The sequence below is a fragment of the Chlorocebus sabaeus genome, chromosome 29 (assembly GCF_047675955.1).
Source record: "Chlorocebus sabaeus isolate Y175 chromosome 29, mChlSab1.0.hap1, whole genome shotgun sequence".
In the NCBI taxonomy this organism is placed as follows: Eukaryota; Metazoa; Chordata; class Mammalia; order Primates; family Cercopithecidae; genus Chlorocebus; species Chlorocebus sabaeus.
The window spans coordinates 1,277,770-1,294,912 of record NC_132932.1 but is presented as its reverse complement, the minus strand read 5'-3'; the positions used below and the strand labels follow the sequence as shown (position 1 = coordinate 1,294,912).

The 17,143-nt window shown below is 56.6% G+C and overlaps 2 protein-coding genes across 4 annotated transcripts; one reads left to right on the top strand and one right to left on the bottom strand.

Moving 5' to 3' along the window:
* The first annotated feature begins 1,068 nt into the window (after positions 1 to 1,068).
* PSMB11 (proteasome subunit beta 11) lies at positions 1,069 to 2,407 on the top strand. Its single transcript, XM_007990816.3, has one exon. It carries the CDS (start codon positions 1,266 to 1,268, stop codon positions 2,301 to 2,303), a length of 1,038 nt encoding a protein of 345 aa, XP_007989007.1. The 5' UTR covers positions 1,069 to 1,265; the 3' UTR covers positions 2,304 to 2,407.
* Positions 2,408 to 6,381: 3,974 nt separating this feature from the next.
* Positions 6,382 to 16,735, bottom strand: CDH24 (cadherin 24). Of its 3 annotated transcripts, none has more exons than XM_007990832.3 (14): positions 16,539 to 16,735; positions 14,671 to 14,994; positions 14,197 to 14,491; positions 13,887 to 14,006; positions 13,645 to 13,812; positions 13,283 to 13,470; positions 12,627 to 12,880; positions 11,605 to 11,741; positions 11,097 to 11,210; positions 8,940 to 9,061; positions 8,745 to 8,856; positions 8,245 to 8,493; positions 6,693 to 7,697; positions 6,382 to 6,606 (listed from the first exon to the last, which is right to left on the bottom strand). In XM_007990832.3, the coding sequence occupies exons 2-13, from the start codon at positions 14,869 to 14,871 to the stop codon at positions 7,198 to 7,200; spliced, it is 2,460 nt and encodes an 819-aa protein (XP_007989023.2). In that variant the 5' UTR covers positions 14,872 to 14,994; positions 16,539 to 16,735; the 3' UTR covers positions 6,382 to 6,606; positions 6,693 to 7,197. The 3 variants fall into 3 exon arrangements, with proteins under 3 accessions (XP_007989023.2, XP_037843479.1, XP_007989020.2); XM_037987551.2 differs by lacking the exon at positions 11,097 to 11,210 and adding an exon at positions 15,169 to 15,220 and having other exon boundaries at positions 16,539 to 16,731; XM_007990829.3 differs by lacking the exon at positions 11,097 to 11,210 and having other exon boundaries at positions 16,539 to 16,731.
* Positions 16,736 to 17,143: the final 408 nt, after the last annotated feature.

Genomic DNA, 17,143 nt, shown 5'->3' with positions numbered 1-17,143 from the left:
CACAATCACAGCTCACTGCAACCTTGACCTCTTGGGCTCAGGTGATCCTCTCACCTCAGCTTCCTGAGTAGCTGGGATTACAGGTATGTGCCACCATGCTTGGCTAATTTTTGTTTTGTTTTGTTTTGTTTTTTTAGATGGAGTCTTGCTCTGTCACCCAGGCTGGAGTGCAGTAGTGCGATCTCGGCTCACTGCAACCTCCACCTTCTGGGTTCAAGTGATTCTTCTGCCTCAGCTCACGAGCAACTGGGACTACAAGAGCATGAACCACGCCCAGCTAATTTTTTTGTTTGTTTGTTTGTATTTTTAGTAGAGATGGGGTTTCACCATATTGACCAGGCTGGTCTCGAACTCCTGACCTCGTGATCCACCCGCCTCTGCCTCCCAAAGTGCTGGGAAGTGTGAGCCTCCGCTCCCATCCCTGGCTAATTTTTATTTATTTTGTAGAGATGGGGGTCTTGATATGTTGTCCAGGGTGGTCTGGAACTCGGGCTCAAGTCATCCACCTGCCTTGGTCTCCCAAAGTGCTAAAATTACCAGTGTGATCCACTGCACCCAGCCTCAGTCCATTTTTCTTTCCCCATCTATCCCTTGAGTTCGAAGTGTGAGCTGAGTTCCTTGCTCCCATATCTCTGAAGAGAGTCCCCAGCCCCAAGGTCTCCTGCCTCAGTGGGGTTGCAGCACTCTATTCTGACCACATCAGTCCACTGAATTGTCTTTACCTCGTCCTAGGCTGGGAGCTCTATTCTGACCACATCAGTCCACTGAATTGTCTTTACCTCGTCCTAGGCTGGGAGCTCTATTCTGACCACATCATCAGTCCACTGAATTGTCTTTACCTCGTCCTAGGCTGGGAGCTCTATTCTGACCACATCATCAGTCCACTGAATTGTCTTTACCTCGTCCTAGGCTGGGAGCCCTCTCAGGCCAGGGACAGGGCTTTATTTGTCTCTATATGCCCAGTGCCCTGCATGGGAGAAACGAGGAGCCCAGCCCTGCTGCTTCCATTTGTGCCCACTTTTCTCTGCATTACCCCAGCCTCCCACCCAACTCCAGATAGTTGGAGGATGACAGACAGGAGACTCTTTGGGTGACTCTCAGATGCGTCATGGGCAGCAGAAGGTGAAGGTCTGACTGCAGAGGCAGCGTCTTCCTAGTGCTGGAGACTCTACAGGCCTCAACCTGCCTTCTTTCAGCTGTCCTCTGAGATGAAGGCGGCTGCTCCATCAGCCAATCCCAAAGCCTGAACTGGGGGTTGAGGAGAAATGAAGCGTCAGCTCACATGCCTTTCTGGCCAGTTCTGGCTGTGGCCCAGCTTCTCTGTAGCGTCCCTCCTACCCCACCAGACCCCAGTCACAAATTCCTGGCTTGCTTCTTCCAAACTTCACTCAGCCCCAGCGATGGCTCTGCAGGATGTGTGCAAGTGGCAGTCCCCTGACACCCAGGGACCATCACCTCACCTGCCTCGGGCTGGTGGCTGGGCTGTGCCCCGGGGCTGTGACCCTCAAACCTTCCTGCAGATCCATGGCCCCAGACTGGCCCATGGCACTACCACCCTGGCCTTCCGCTTCCGCCATGGAGTCATTGCTGCAGCCGATACGCGTTCCTCCTGCGGCAGCTACGTGGCGTGTCCAGCCTCATGCAAGGTCATCCCTGTGCACCAGCACCTCCTGGGCACCACCTCTGGCACCTCCGCCGACTGTGCTACCTGGTATCGGGTGTTACAGCGGGAGCTGCGGCTTCGGGAACTGAGGGAGGGTCAGCTGCCCAGTGTGGCCAGTGCTGCCAAGCTCTTGTCAGCCATGATGTCTCGATACCGGGGACTGGATCTCTGTGTGGCCACTGCCCTGTGCGGCTGGGACCGCTCTGGCCCTATGCTTTTCTACGTCTATAGTGATGGCACCCGCCTGCAGGGGGATATCTTCTCTGTGGGCTCTGGATCTCCCTATGCCTACGGCGTGCTAGACCGTGGCTATCGCTACGACATGAGCACCCAGGAAGCCTACGCCCTGGCTCGCTGCGCCGTGGCCCATGCCACCCACCGTGATGCCTATTCGGGGGGCTCTGTAGACCTTTTCCATGTGCGGGAGAGTGGATGGGAGCAGGTGTCACGCAGTGATGCCTGTGTGCTGTACATGGAGTTACAGAAGCTCCTGGAGCCAGAGCCAGAGGAGGATGCCAGCCATGCCCATCCTGAGCCTGCCACTGCCCACAGAGCTGCAGAAGAGAGAGAGCTCTCTGTGGGGCCAGGGGAGATGACACCAGGAGACTCCAGGATGCCAGCAGGGACTGAGACAGTGTGAGAAGCAGGACTTGGTTGGGGGTGGTGGTGTAGGCCTGGGGAGCAGGTGGGAGGATGAGCAGCGGGGGAGGGTCCCGCTGGCAGCAGCCTCACAGCATCTGACTCTAGCCTGTATGGGTTGCTGGCTTCATTTATTGCAAGTCTCTGTCCTTTCATGACTCCCAGAGCTATTATGGCTCTGCCCAACAAGTTCCTGTTGACTCCCAGTGGATTGGTCCAGCCTTCTTCTTGGCACCAAGTCCATCTTTCAGTCAATACTTGCAGTGTGCCTACTGCATGCCAGACACATGCTAGGTGCTAGACCCTCTTTTCTTGCCATCTTCTCTGCTTTTTTCCATCATCTCATCCTCAGTTTCTCTTAGTTTTTGTCCTCTATATGTCTCAGCTTCAGCGTCTTTGTCTCTTTCTCCTGATCGCTTTGTCAGCTTGGTAAGATGGAGCACCCGGGAGGGAAGCAGCCCCTCTCAGAATGAGGTGTAGTGATAGACACCCTTTGGATGTTGATGGGTTTGTCTTATCTGCTCTCTTCCTCTGCCTTGACCATAATGACTAGAATGATTATTCCTTTACTGAATGCAGTTCTCATGACAACGCTTTGAGGTAAAATAAGTCTCACTTTACAGAAGAGGAATCAGGTTCAAAGGGTTATGTGACTTGCCCGGGGTCACACAGTAAATGGCAGAGATGAGACTTAGATCCAGGCCTTCTCCTCCAGGGTCCATGCTCTTTCAGCACAGCTCTCCCTCCCTGCCTGGCCCTCTGCCCTGCCTTTCCTCTCTTCCCTGCAGGCTTCCGGAGACGGATGCAGAGGGAGAAAGTAGCTGGGCCAAGCCCCTGCCTGGTGGCCAGGGTTGAATGAACCCTGAGGGCCTGGAGGTTGTGAGCTCACAGCAGCTGCTGCCTGCACAGGCTCCTGTGGCTTTATCTTCCAGGCCTGGAGCCATCCCCCACAGTCCGCCCTTGCTCTCCAGATTTCTGGGCCTGGTGGTGCTGCTGCCAGATTTCCCCTCCTGCTTTCTTCCCTTTGCCTTCTTTCCAGCCCCTCCTTCCTGATGCTCCCTCTGGAGAATGAAGACAAGAGAGAGGTAGTTGTGCCAGTGGGAACTGTCTAGCTAGCACATCCTCTCCTGCCCCTACTGTCCCCATTCCCACTCCCCCAGAAGCCCAGACTTGGAGATCCAGACTAACACCTCCAGGAGGGCCACTGCCCTGCTGTCCCATGGCCAAATGAGAGAGAAAGCACTGTTAACCTGTGAGATAGGGCCTGAAGGAAGGGTGCTGAAGTTGCTTTCCTCATATCCAATCCTAAAGCTTCCAGTCCCAAGAATAACAGCCTCCTGCCTTCCCTCCTGGACACCCCTCATCCCCGGCTCTAGTATAGGCCTGAGCCTTAATCTTGCACCCCAGATTAAACATTCCTCCAGGCAGGAGCTGGACAGACAGACCTCCAGACTCTGGTGCAAAGCAGGTGACTGGGGATGGGGGAGGTGCCCTGACTGGGGAAAGGTCAGGGGGCTCCAGAAGGGAAAACCCCAGAAAGGACACAGTAGGGAGAAATTGTGGTGGACACCACAGAAAGGTGTCCACTATGGGGGGACTGGCCTTCAAGGAATCTGGCCAGTGGCCTCTGTGGTCACCCTTCTTTACCCCTTGCTCACTCCCCAGCCTCAGGGGAGGAGATGTGGGACTCCAGGACTGCTAACTGGGAGGCAGGGATCCCAGCGGCCTAGTCCTGGAGGAAGCTGTGAGGAGGGGCAGCTTTTGCATGGGGTTCAGGTGTTTGACTTGGCATAAGAGGGTGCATATTCATGTCCACAGGTGTATGCAGTTCTGTGTCCAGGTGTAGGTGGGTGATACAGGATGGGTTTGTGCACATGAGTGTGGCAGGCGATGCATGTGCAGTTCCTGTGTGCAGAGACAAGAAACAGACTGAAAGAGAAAGAGCAACACCTGAATAAGGAAATCAGCCTCTCAGCAGGAAGACTGCCAGGCCTTGTCACTTCTTTTGGGGAGTGCTCCAAAGTAAAGAGGAGGTGGGGGACAGGCTCACACCACCAGTTCTCTACTTCCTCATCCTCCCAGCCCTATCCTGAGCCTCTCAGGAAGTGAGAAAAGACAGGCAGGGAGGGGTGGCCTGGGGCCTGGGATTGCCACCTGAGCGCAGCCAAAGGTGGGCTGTGAACTGCACGCAGCTGTCTCCCCCTGAGATGCTTGGCGCCTCACCCCCATTCCCAAACTGGAGGGGGAGGATTGAACTCAGACCAAGAGGGCAGAACCAGACCAAGAGGGCAGAACCGGGGGTGGGCAGACCCTCCTCTCTTTTCCCTCCACAGTCCCACCCATCTTCACTCCCTTTGACAGGTCCTGTCCTTCCAGAGGATGAGGTAGTTGAGGCCAGAGATGAGCCCATGGATCTTGCTGACAAGCCAGTTCCTTCTGCCTTATTATTTTCCTCTCTGTTTTGAATGAGTTGGTGGGGAGGACCTAGGAGAGTCTTAGGGAGGGCTGGGCAGACAAAGGCCAACACCCCATTCCAATGTACCCCTCACTGTCTAAGAGTAGCCCATGAGTCATTTCCCCCATTTCTCTACTAATTCCTGAAGGCTTGATACAGATATGAGGTTGAGACCAAAGGGACAGAGATCTTGCCCTTCCTGCCCCGAACCAGAAGACCTTGTCCCTCTGATTCCCTGCTTGGGGTGCCTACCTCCTCACAGTCTCTGGAGAGCTCGGGGGTATAGCCTGCTCTTACACAAGCCCTTGGACTGTCAGAGGTCCAGGGTTCCATCCTTCAGCGGAGTAAATGACTTGAACTCCGGCACTGGAGGGAGGGGACTTGTTCTCCCACCTCCTGCTTGTCCTTATCAAGCAGGTGGGGAAGGTGTGAGGGAAGGTATGTTCACATTGAAGCAGCTTTCCCCAGCTGCCAGTACCCCACACGAAGGGGGAGTCACAAGGACCTGTCCTGCCTCGCCTACTTGTGCGTGCCTCTGAAGCCCTGGAGTTGAGAGGCCTGGGCTCTCATGCTGGTTCCTGGGTGGACTCCTTCTCTGTACATTGGGAGATGCTTGCAGTTCTGGCTCAGCTCCCACCCAGTTGACTGATTCTGTCTCTCAACAGCCTGCCTCCCTGGTCTTCTCCCTCCTCCTTTGTGTTCTGCAAAGACTAAGACCATGGCCTGCGGGAGAATTAAAGGTGGGAGCAGCGGGCCCAGATTCAGTGTGACTGTCTCACCATGGTCCACCCTTTCCCCACTTGGCACTACAAGCCCCAGGAAAGGCTGGTTTGCCCCCACTGCAGCCTGCCACCCCCATTGTTTTTCTAGTCCAGAAACCCCTTCCCCTTAGTCTTTTATCCCTCCTGCCCTCTTCTTAGCAGCTCTCACACTTCACCCTCTACTTCTCCTGCCCACCTTGCCCTCTGAACAATCCCCATATCTTTTTTTTTTGAGACGGAGTCTCGCTCTGTCACCCAGGCTGGAGTCCAGTGGCACGATCTTGGCTCACTGCAACCTCCACCTCCCAGATTCAAGTGATTCTCCTGCCTCAGCCTCCTGAGTAGCTGGGACTACAGACATGTGCCACCATGCCCTGCTAATTTTTTGTATTATTAGTAGAGATGGGGTTTCTACTGTTGGCCAGGCTGGTCTTGAACTCCTGAGCTCAAGTGATCCACCTGTCTCAGCCTCCCAAACTGCTGGATTTATAGATGTGAGCCACTGCGCCTGGCTGAATCCTTATATCTTAATTTCCTTGGACAGCTTGAGACTAAGAGAACCCAGGAAGTTGGTGGTGAGAGTGGGGCGGAGTCATCATCTCCTTAGTCATGGAATTAACCCAAGTCCTCCCCTATCTAGAAGGACATGAAGTGGATTTTCCCCCAAGGAGAAAGGAGAATGAACTGGGAGGCAAATAGGCTAGGCCTCTCCTCTCATCCTTTGGGACAATGAAGCTTTGTATAGAAACCTGAGCGCAAGAACAGAAGCAGGGCTCCAGCTTTACAAAATAAAGTGTTTGTTTATTATGAAATTAGAGATGGAGGCCCCTCCCCTTCCTCCCTCTTTCCCCTTCCCCAGCCGCCTCCCCCTTTCCTTTCCCTACTCCCTCAGGAAACACACAAGACAATGCCCAGGGCTGGGATGCCCAGGGTAAGGTGACAGCTGGGCAGAGCTCCAGGGAGGCGGCCACACGGGAGGCTGGAGCTCTTGCCCTGGGAGGCGGGCTGGTTCCCTCTCTCAGCTGGAGGCCAGTGGAGCCAGGATGAGGCTGAGGCCATGAGTGATGGATGGAACCATGCAGGCAGGTCTGTAATGACAGGGGAGCCAGTTTAGAGGCAGTAGGGAGTGGGAGCCTTCATCCACTGCCTTGCCCCACAGTCTAGAGGCACTGACCTGGGGCACAGCATCCCCCGCAGGAGGGTGGGCAGCAGTGGCTGGAAGTTTCTCTTGATTTTGGGATGAACAACAGAAAAAAAACAAAAAGCCAGTCACAGGGACCCAGAGAGAAGGAAAGGAGATGTGGGCAGAAGACAGACACAGAGCATGTGTATGGGCAAGGGAGACACAGAGAGACTATGTGTGAACTTCAGAACTGCAGAGACAAAACAGCCACGGAGGAAGGAGAGGAATCACAGTGAGAGAACGCAGGGCCTGGGCCAGGGCCAGGGCCAGGAAACCCAGGCCCGGACAGAGGAGCGTGTCACAGATAGAGACACACAGACCGACTCAGGAGGAGGGAGGTGAGAGCGAGGGTGCCCCGGGGAAGCAAGGAGCGACACAGGGACAGGGAGGAGGCCTGAGGCCCCTGGGCTGCTGCCGCCCGCCTGGACCCCTTGGGGCTCACTCAGAGGGCCTGTGCCGGCTGCCCCCGCGCGGTGGGCCGGGCCAGCGCGGGCGCTCAGGGGGCCGGCGGCTCTTTGGCCCCATACAGCTCCGCCAGGGTGCGGAAGAGCGGACCCCAGTCGTCCAGCGGCTCCGCGGGGCCGGGGACGCCGCCGGCTTCGCTGCCGGATCCCAGGGAGCTGAGGGAGCCGCAGGAGGAGCCCCGGCCCTCGTAGCCGTACACCTGCACCGAGTCGTACGGGGGTACGCTGGGGTCCTCGTCCGCCTCGCGGAGCCGCAGCGCCAGGAGCTGCGCCACGTCGGCGGGGCCGGGGGGTCTGGGCTGGCGCGACACCCGAGCCCGGGGCAGCACGTCTCGGCGCGCGGGAGGGCCGGGCGCCTGGGGGGCCGCCCCGTCCGGGTTCTGCAGGGCCGTGATGTCGAAGGCCTCGGTGTCCTCCTCGCCGCCGCCCTCGTCGTCGTAGGTGATGATGTTCTCTCGGACGTCCTCCTCCTCCAGTACCATCAACGCTTCCTGCTTCTGCCGCCGCAGGGCCACGAAGAGCACTACCAGGGCTGCGCGAGAGACGGGCACACAGGCCCTGAGCCAGCAGGACCGGGAGCTGGCGGCCTGTCTCCATGTGAACGGCTGACCCACCAGGTGACAGAAGCCGTGTGGCTCGGAGCTGACATCTAGCAGACCTTGCATTGAATCCTGACTTCTGCCCTTACTCGCTGTGTGACCATGGGAAGTTGCTTGACTTCTTTGAAGCCTCAATTTGCCCCTTAGATTACTTGTGTGGAAAATAGGGAAAATATATTTACTTCTAAGGGTTGCTGACACAATAAAACGAAATATCACAAGTTATGTGCCCAGCACCATACTTGGCACAGAGTAGGGGGCTCAATTAACCATTGTTACGGCTTGTCATTGTCATTATGATTGGCAGGTCACAGACAGAGGCCAGAGCTTTTCTCTTGGATGCATCAGGTGGTGGGAAAATCCAGGCATGAGGGTGGTTCAAGCCCTAAGGTGGATTTCCCTATGTCCAGAAGCCTGGCTCTTCTCCACACCCCTGCAGGCCCAGATCCCACAGCTCTGTCCCACTGCGGCCTGACTCACCAAGCAGGGCACCCACACAGGTGATGATGGCAAGCAGGGCGCCGGTGCTGAGCCCAGCAGCTGAGAGGTGAGCCTCAGGCCAGCAGGATGCCACAGAGCCGTCAGGCTGGCAGCGGCACACACTAACAGTCACTGTGGCAGTGCTGCTCAGCGCCGGCTGCCCCCAGTCCCACAGTTCTATGGGAACCAAGTAGGGGGCCTGGCGGGGTGGAGCAGGGCGGGAGGGCAGCAGCAGGCTGGCGGAGCCATCTGTGGGAGAGGGAAGGTGTTGAGGTATCTTCTGGGACACCTTCCAGGTAGGATTGGTCCAGCCCATAGAGCCAGCTTCCCATGGGGAAGGTTTACAAAGAGCCAACAAATGAGTATAAGTCCACACCCATCTTCTGTTGGGCAGAAGGCCCAGGCATGTGGGGCAGGGGTCAGGCAGGCTGGGCTAAGGGTGGAGGAGGAGGAGAGGAGGACAGAGGCAGGTATGGACACAGTTGTAGGAGGCTACCCACCTCGGTTGTCCCGGACAGTAAAGTTGGCATCGGGGCCCAGAGGACCTTGAAAGGAGACATGGCTACTGTTGCCAACTTCATCTCTGTCCAGGGCCCGGATGACCTGAATCAGCTGGGAGGAAGAAGAGAGAGGCCTTGTATGGAGTGGGCTGCTGGAGGCCTTGACGTCCCAACCCCTCTGCCTCAGTTGCTCACCTGGCCAGGAGCTGCAGAGTCACACACAAAGGTATCGTAGGGCTCAGCCAACTGGGGAGCATTGTCATTCTCATCCAGGGTCTGGATGGTCACTTGCACACGCGAGGCCTGTGCAGAGCTGTCTGAAGCCAGAACACCAAAACACACACCACACACACATCATAGTTTCCACGTAACATATGTGGTGCATGGGCATGGATGCCACATGTAGTATATAGCATGCACAGGAAACACATGAAATATGCATGTAATGCACAAGTGGAAAGCAATGTTGTAGAATGAATGGAACAATACCAAGTGCATACAATATTCATGTAATACCCAAGATATATGCAATACACAATAAACATTTCAACAGGAATGCCGCAGCCATGATACACATATACAATAACCCACATGCAGGACACATGCAGCATAAATGAAAGATAGAAAGTGCATACAAGTTGCACGCAGACAGCAGCAACGAGTATACAAAACACATTCATACCATATATCCAATGTACACTCAAAATTTAAAACAAATGCAATGTACATGAAGCAGATGTTTGATACGCATAGTGAATGCAGTGCCACGTCCCCCGACAACACCCAGAGCCCATAGAATGCATTTTCACACATAGAGGCCATGCACAGCACCAGTGGGGTGGACAGACACATATACACCACACACACACACATACACACACACACACACACCCCATCAGAGGTCTGGGAGGCTGTAGTACAGCAATGAGCATCACTTAAGAGTTGACCTTGGGTAGGAAGGAGCTGCATGATCTACAGGGTGCAGAGCCCAGGGCAGCTTGGGCACCACAGCCAGACACAGGCCCTATCTTTGCCCATCCCTTCATCAGGTGACTACCTACCATTACCCTACCTTGCTTCTCACTGCCAGTGCCTTCCAAGAGAGAATGCAAAGTGTGTCTCCCTGTCACCTCTCTTAGGCCGGGTCTCCCAATTCCTTTAGTCTTTCCCCTAGGCAGAGGGATAGCTGGCTGGGCCTGGTGAAAGGGGCTGAGGTTGCAGCATGGGCAGGGGAGGCTGAGTGGATCACCTGGCTAAAAGGATTGGGATGCCCCAGAGAGAGGATGGGGAGGGGGTCTACTTCTTCACTGCAGTAAGGGCCCAGTGCTGCTAGTTGGTATCTGGGTGAGGGTAGGAGCAGGATTTGGCAGGAGAATGAGAAGACAGACAGGAAACACACACACACACAAACACACACACACAAAGTTATGTATATACAAGCAGCCAAAAACATAGTGTGTGTACACGGACACACACACGGTCATCCATGCACTAACAGATAACATGTGCACCGCCAGGTAGTATCTGTGCATATCACTACGCACACAGTAGCATGTACAGAAACATAAACCTAGACATTACATAGAAACATAAACATAGCATTAAACACATTTGAGAGGCAGTATGGTGGGGATAACAGCTCAGACTCTGCACACTGACTGGGTCTCATGGCTCCACCACTTAATCTCTATGTGACCTTGGGAAGTTACTTAACTTCTCTTTGCCTGAGTTTTCTTGTTTTAAAATGGGGAAATAATCATACTTCCCTCATAAAGTTGTGGTGATGATTAAATGAATGAATCCATTTTGAAGAAGGATAGTGCCTGATACACAATAAGTAATAAATTATCTGTCCACAAATACCCACATACACAAAACACATACAAACAGCTGCATGTGCATACCACTATACATATCCAATCACACATATGCACAATATAAATATAATTATGTACCCTCAACTGTAAACACATATATATCCATTACAGATATACACCCACAAATATATATGTGTGTATATCTACATACTTTCCCCACATTTGGAATTATATGCATGGCTGAGAACATACCCACATGTACACATTCATAGAACTCTTCACTGACACATTCAGATATCCACATATGCAAGGGCAATTTTCATATGCAGCATGAAGACAAAAGGGTAGAGGAGCCCCTGGGGCATAAGCAGGGGTGATAAGGGTCTATTCACAGAAGAGTGGGAGGGAGGTCTCCCTGTCTCTATGGGCTAGGGCTGCCCAGAGGCAGCTGAACCCGCTGCTGGGCGGACTGATGGGGGAGACCGCATATGGAGCTGGCACTCCTCCCTTTCCCTATGGGTGTCCACTCCCCTACCTTGGGGGATTCCCACAGGGCTTCCAACAGGGCTTATCTGGGGTGGGGCTGCTGGTGTGCTCCACTTAGCAACCAGAGGAGGTACCCAGCCCCTTTCTGGCCCCCAGCTCCAGCCTGAAGCAGAGAGCGAGCAGGATGGGGTCTGTCAGTACACAGACTGGGGGCTATGTAAGGTCTAGTTTATTTCTGGGTTGGGGCAAGTCAAGTAAGGGAATGAATTGAGGGTCAGGAGAATGCTCAGGCACACCCACTGTGCCAGCCCAGCCCAGCCCAGCCTAGGGGGCTAGGAGACCAGGAGGCCTGCCCTACCTGGTAGCAAGGATCCAGGCTAGGACCCAGATCCAGGCTAGGACTCGGATCCAGGCTAGGATTCGGATCCAGGCTAGGACATAGTGGCCACACGCTGGTGAGGGTGTGATGGCAGTGAGCACCCTTCCCCACTCCCACACCCAGGGACAGCCCCTCGGCCAGGAGGCTGCTGCCGCCTTGTGGGCCCTGGACTCCTCACCGAGCTCTGTAGCCAGCACAGTGAGGTTGTGCCAGACACGAGCCTCGCGGTCCAGGGGTGCTGCTGTGTGGATGGTCCCTTCTTCGGGCTGGATAGAGAAGCAACGCTCCGGATCCGAGTGGGGGAGGATGGAGTATCTGGGGAAGGGAGAGAGATGCTGGGGCTGATCTGGGGCGGTACCACAGCTTGTTCCACCCCTTCCCTTCTTTCTTCCCTCTGTTCACCTTGCCAGACCTCATGACTCCTCTGGGCAGAGCCATAATTCAGGTTGGAGTCCCCTTAAAAGGCATATATCCCTGGGGCATCACCACCATTAAACACCTGTTAAGACTCAGGGCCACCGGGCTTCATAGGGGGAGGGGGAGAAGATACAGAAGGGAGTAGAAGAGGGATAAACAGACCTTGACTTTCAGACTTCTGGGCCCTGTTCTGAGAACCCAGGGACCTGTGTTTCAGCCCTGCTCTGCCTTGGACTAGCTATGTGACTTAGGGCAAATCGTTTAACCTCTTTTTACTCAATTGAAAAATGGGAATGACACCAGTACCTCCCTCACAGAGCTGTGACAGGGATGCTGGCCGGGGAGAGGGAAAGAGTGGCTGTTCTGCCACTTACCAACTGTGTGACCACTCATGGCTGGCTTCTAAAACAACTGGTGATGAGAACACCCACTTCACGGGGCTGTTGTGAGAATTCAGTGTCAGCAAGGGGGAAACTGTGAAGCGCTTTGGGAGTGGTCAATAGAGATCCACTTATCAAATGAGATTACATCTGCTTGCACTGCCACTGGGAGGTGCCACCATCATCTACCCAGAGGGATGGACAGAGGGTTGAAGAATGGTCAGCCAGGCCCTCCGGCTCTCCCCTGGCACCCAGACCTGTAGACCAGCAAGCCCAGCTGCAGGGAGGGAGGCTTTTGCTGGGATACGAGTGATTTGCTATAAGGTAAGGGGCACATTTACTCATTCTCTGGGTGGGAATAGCCTGCTATCTGGCTCCCCAGCCCACACCCCAGCTCACCTACCTGATTGGGCTGGCAGGGGAGTCCAGGTCAGCCGCTGAGATCTGGCCTACCAGGGTCCCTGGGGCCTTGTTCTCGGGCACAGTCAGGTGGTAGGCAGCCTGGGTGAAGGCAGGTGGCTCTGGGGCATCTTGCACCACCACACGCACAGAGGCCACATCCTTGAAGGGCCCTCGCCGCAGATAGGCTGGGTCGATGAGCGTGTTGGTGGCCTCGACACGGAAGGCATAGGAGCGCCGGCTCTCGAAGTCTAGGGGCTACAGTGAGGGGAGAGAGAGAAAAAGCGAGGCGTGTGGAAACCAGGGCAGGTCCCAGGCTCTTGGACGGTGACAAGTCCTCTCCACATGCATGCAGTGCTCAGTCCTCATGTGAGGAGAGGTGGCACTGGAGGGACAGTGGCCTTGGTGGTCAGGATGCACGGCAGATTACTTAGTAACTCTAAGTAACTCTAAGCTAGGTCTGCCCCTAGCTCCATCATAGACTTGTTGTCACTTCTTTCTAAGCCCCAGGACCTCATCTGAAAGATGAGGAGGTGACCATGATCTCTAAGCTCCAACAGAGAGATCCTGAGTCTGTTCTAGAAGAACAGTTAAGTATGTGCCCTTATGGGTCGGCAGGAGGCAGGTCTAAGAGAAAGCATTAACAGGCAGGAGACTAACCTTGCGGACAGTGAGGAGCCCGTCTCGACCCTGGGAGTCTGTGCTGATGCTGAAGGCCTCGGACCCCTCCCCATCCAGGATGCTGTATGCCATCAGGGCATTGTCCCCCAGGTCTGGGTCCTGGGCCCGGAGCCGGCCCACCAGCGTGCCAGGTCCAGCTGTCTCCACCACGGAGAACTGGTATAGGCCTTGGGGTGACAGAGGGGAGACACCTTAGAGAGGTCCCCAGCCCTCCTCCCTCCCCGTAGCACTTTCTTCTCCCAGGGTCTGGCTGGGGAGGAGGCGAGGAGGGAAGGTTTCTCCAGACACTGTAGGGGTGCGGTGGTCAAAGGATGGCTCAGGTGGCAGCAGTGGCCCCTTACTCTGTGGGAACTTGGGGGGATTGTCGTTGACATCGCTGAGTGTGACGGTCACCGTAGTGCTGCCTGACAGCCCCCCCATGTGGCCGCCCATGTCCTTAGCCTGGATCACCACCAAGAACTCCTCCTGTGTCTCCCGGTCCATGTTGGGGATGGCTGTACGCACCACTCCTAGGGAGACACGCTGGGTCAGAGGGTGTCTGTCCCCTTGGCTGCCCCACCGGGCTCCCAAGCTCCGTCCTCACCAGTCTGGGGGTCCACAGAGAAGAAAGGCAGTCCATCCAGAACAGTGTACACCAGCTTGGCGCTGTTCCCATAACTGGGGTCATCAGCATCGTGGGCAGTCACCTGGATCACTGATGTCCCTGTGGGGGATGCCAGCACCCCATTCAGCAGCAGCAGGGCAGGATGGGGAAGAATAGCAGACGGGGGGATGCAGACATGAGGGAGGCTGAACTGAAGGGGGCAGGTTCTGGGGCAGACAACAAGAAAGGAAGGAGAGGTGAGAGAGCGCCAGAAGACGGAAACTGGGGCATTGAGAGCTGGGGTGCTCACCGACATTGGACATCTCGGGCACGGTGGCATGGTAGGGCCCAAGGGGAAAAATGGGTGGATTGTCGTTGATGTCTTGCACTTTGATGATGAACTCTGATGGGGGCTCCAGGGGCCGGTTGGAGGCTCGGTCCACGGCTTGGGCCAGTAGCACATATTGTGCCTTTTCCTCCCGGTCAAGGCTCTTGGTAACATGAATATTGCCTGTGGCCTCATCAATCACAAATACGGTGCCTGCCCCCTCCCCGGTCAACAGGTACTTGGTGCGGCCCTCTCCCCGGTCAACATCCGAGTGCAGCTGCAGGGGTCAGGAAAAGATGGCAGAGGGCTCCAAGTACAAAGACAGGGTTAAAGAGTCTAGGTTGGGGTAGAGCGTTGGGAGTCCTGAGGGACCAAGGTCATTGCAGAAGTGATGAAGTTGCAGGGCAGGGCCTAAGGGTCTCGTGTCAGAGTAGACATGGGAGGGGTCATCCTTACCTTGCCAATGAGGACAGGCTCTGGACCAGCATATTCCTCAATGACAAAGAACTGGTTCCAGACCCAGCTCCTTCGAGTCCGCAGCAGAGCAGGCCCTGGGTGTCCCCGGGACCCTGCCCAGGCCCGGGCTGGGGCTGCCAGACGCCCCATGCATCCCCAGCCACCCAGCCAGGCCAGCAGGAGCCTCACCAGGCCCCACATGTTTGGACTCCAGCCAGGGCTCTGTTCACTGGCCCTGGGTGCCAAGGCCGGGCCAGGCCACGTGGCCCATGAGCAGCTGGGGCGGAGGGGAAGATGCGTTGAGGCTACCCCATGGATCCACACCTGCAGGACAAGCAGCTGCTCAGGCTCAAGGAAACCCCTAGCCCTCCTCCCCGCAGAATTAGATGCTGAAGACCAGACCTCCAAGGAACGAGACACTCCACTGCCCAGAACTCAGACTAACACAGAGAGCAGAGAGGCTGATCTTTCCTCTACCCAGGCTCTGCATGTATTCACCTCCAGTTCTCCAAGCTGATAAATCTCTGGTCAGTCAACTCCGAGGAGAGAACTGGGGAGGAACACAGCAGAGGGGATGCTGGGAGGGCTTGGAATCCCAAATCTGGTCTCTGTCCTCCCAGGTTGGGCATGTAGCCAGGTATTGGAGGTGGCAGGGCTACCAGAGAAAGGGCTTAACATTACAGAGTTGGGATTCATGGAGGTGTGGCCTGAAGGTGTCTAGGGTCAGGATGAGATGACAAGGAGAGCGGCCTCAGGCAGGGTTGAGAGTGGGAGAAAGTCCCTCCCACAAGGGGAGCCCCACTTCTCTAGGCCCTGTCTCCAGCCCACACTGCCAGTGCAGTCCTTGAAGGGGGACTGGGCTTATGAGACAGGAGTTGGGAGCCAGAGCTGAAGGAAGAGGATACAGGGTGGGGGACAGGGGGAGGTGACCGGGGAGGGAGGCCGATCCAGAGGCTAGAGATACAGCATGACTGACAGCTAGACTGACTCAGGGACTGTCCAGCAGAGACAGAAATGACTGGATGAGAGACAGAAAGAGAACAGTGGCAAGAGACAGAATGAGAGAGACCAGGGCAGCAGCCTGGGTGTCTGAAGGTAGAGAGGAGTCCTAGGGGCCAGGCTTGGAAACGGGTCACCCGGGGCAGCTCCGGGCAGACAGTGGCAGCCCTCAGCTTCGCGGGTGTCAAGTCAGGCCTCAGGAACTTAATTCTGGGAGAAGGAGCAGACAGGAGGGGTGGAGGCAGGGAGGGGCCGCGGGAAGGGAGCTAGAGAGGAGACCCTTCCCACTGCTGTCCTTTCTCCCAGGGGTGGGTGGGGGGACCCCTCAGGTAGCTGTGGCTTCTGCCCCTCCTCCCTCAGAGCAGACACACACCTGACAGTCCCTTTGCTCCCGAGGGAAGGGGGAAGCCGGAGGAAAGCTGGGGACCAGAGAGAAGGCGGGATGAGGAGGCGAGAAGGAAGGAGATAGAGGAGTGGGAAACAGGATAGCGGGAAGGGGAGAGGAGAGGGAGGAAAAGGAGAGCAAGAAAGAGAAAAGAGAAAGACAGCAAAGGGGAGAAAGGTAGAGAAAGAAAAAGGCAAAGAGGGAGAGGAGATGGAAAAAGGACAAGAGGGTGAGGGAAGGGTTGGGAGATAGAGGGAAGAGATAAGGAAGGCAAACAGGCAGGGAAGGAAGGGTGAAGAGAAATCGAGAGAAGAAAGAGGGAGAGAGGTGCGAGGGGAGAAGGGAAAGAGGCAGAGCGCGGGAGAAGGGAGTCGGCAGCGGGTTCCCAGCCACGGAGCGCACCCCTCCGAAGACCCCCTGGCTGCGGGCCCCCTGCTGCCCCTCCGCGGATTCCCGACCCCTGCTCCGGGGCAGGCGCCCTTACCTGGCACTGCCGAGGGGCCCAGGCCGGCGGGAAGCACCCCCGCCCGCCCCCGTCGCCGGGTCCCGGGGGCGCAGCCCCGAGCCGATTGGAGCGGGCGCCGCGGCTCCGCTGCAGGTCTGAGCGGCCCCGGCGAGAACAAGGGAGCGAGACGGAGGGGGCGGGGGAAGGAGGCTCCGCCTGCGGAGAAACGAGGCGGCTCCGCGCCGCGCGGGAGAGAAGAGCCCAGCCTCCGACCCTCCCCGGCCAGCCGGGCCCGCGCGGCGGGGGCGGAGGCGGCGCCGCGCGTCCGCCCCCTCGGCGCTCCCGGGCTGCAGGGCGCATACAGATGTGGCGCCCCTCCCGGACTGGGCCCGCAGCGCCCGGCAGGGCACTCGGGCGGGAGGACGTCCAGGCCACGGCGCCCGGCCATTTCCGAAGAGCTGGCGGGGCGGGTGCACCCGGGAGCGCGAAGCTGCCAGCCTGCCGCCCGCAGCGGACAACGGGTGAGCGCACTGTGAGGTGGGGAATTCCGAGCCCACTGCGGAGAGACCCGGCTCCGGGCTCCGGGCTCCGGGCTCCCGGTTCCTGGCTGGCTTTTGGGACTGATGTGGATTCCATCTGCAAGG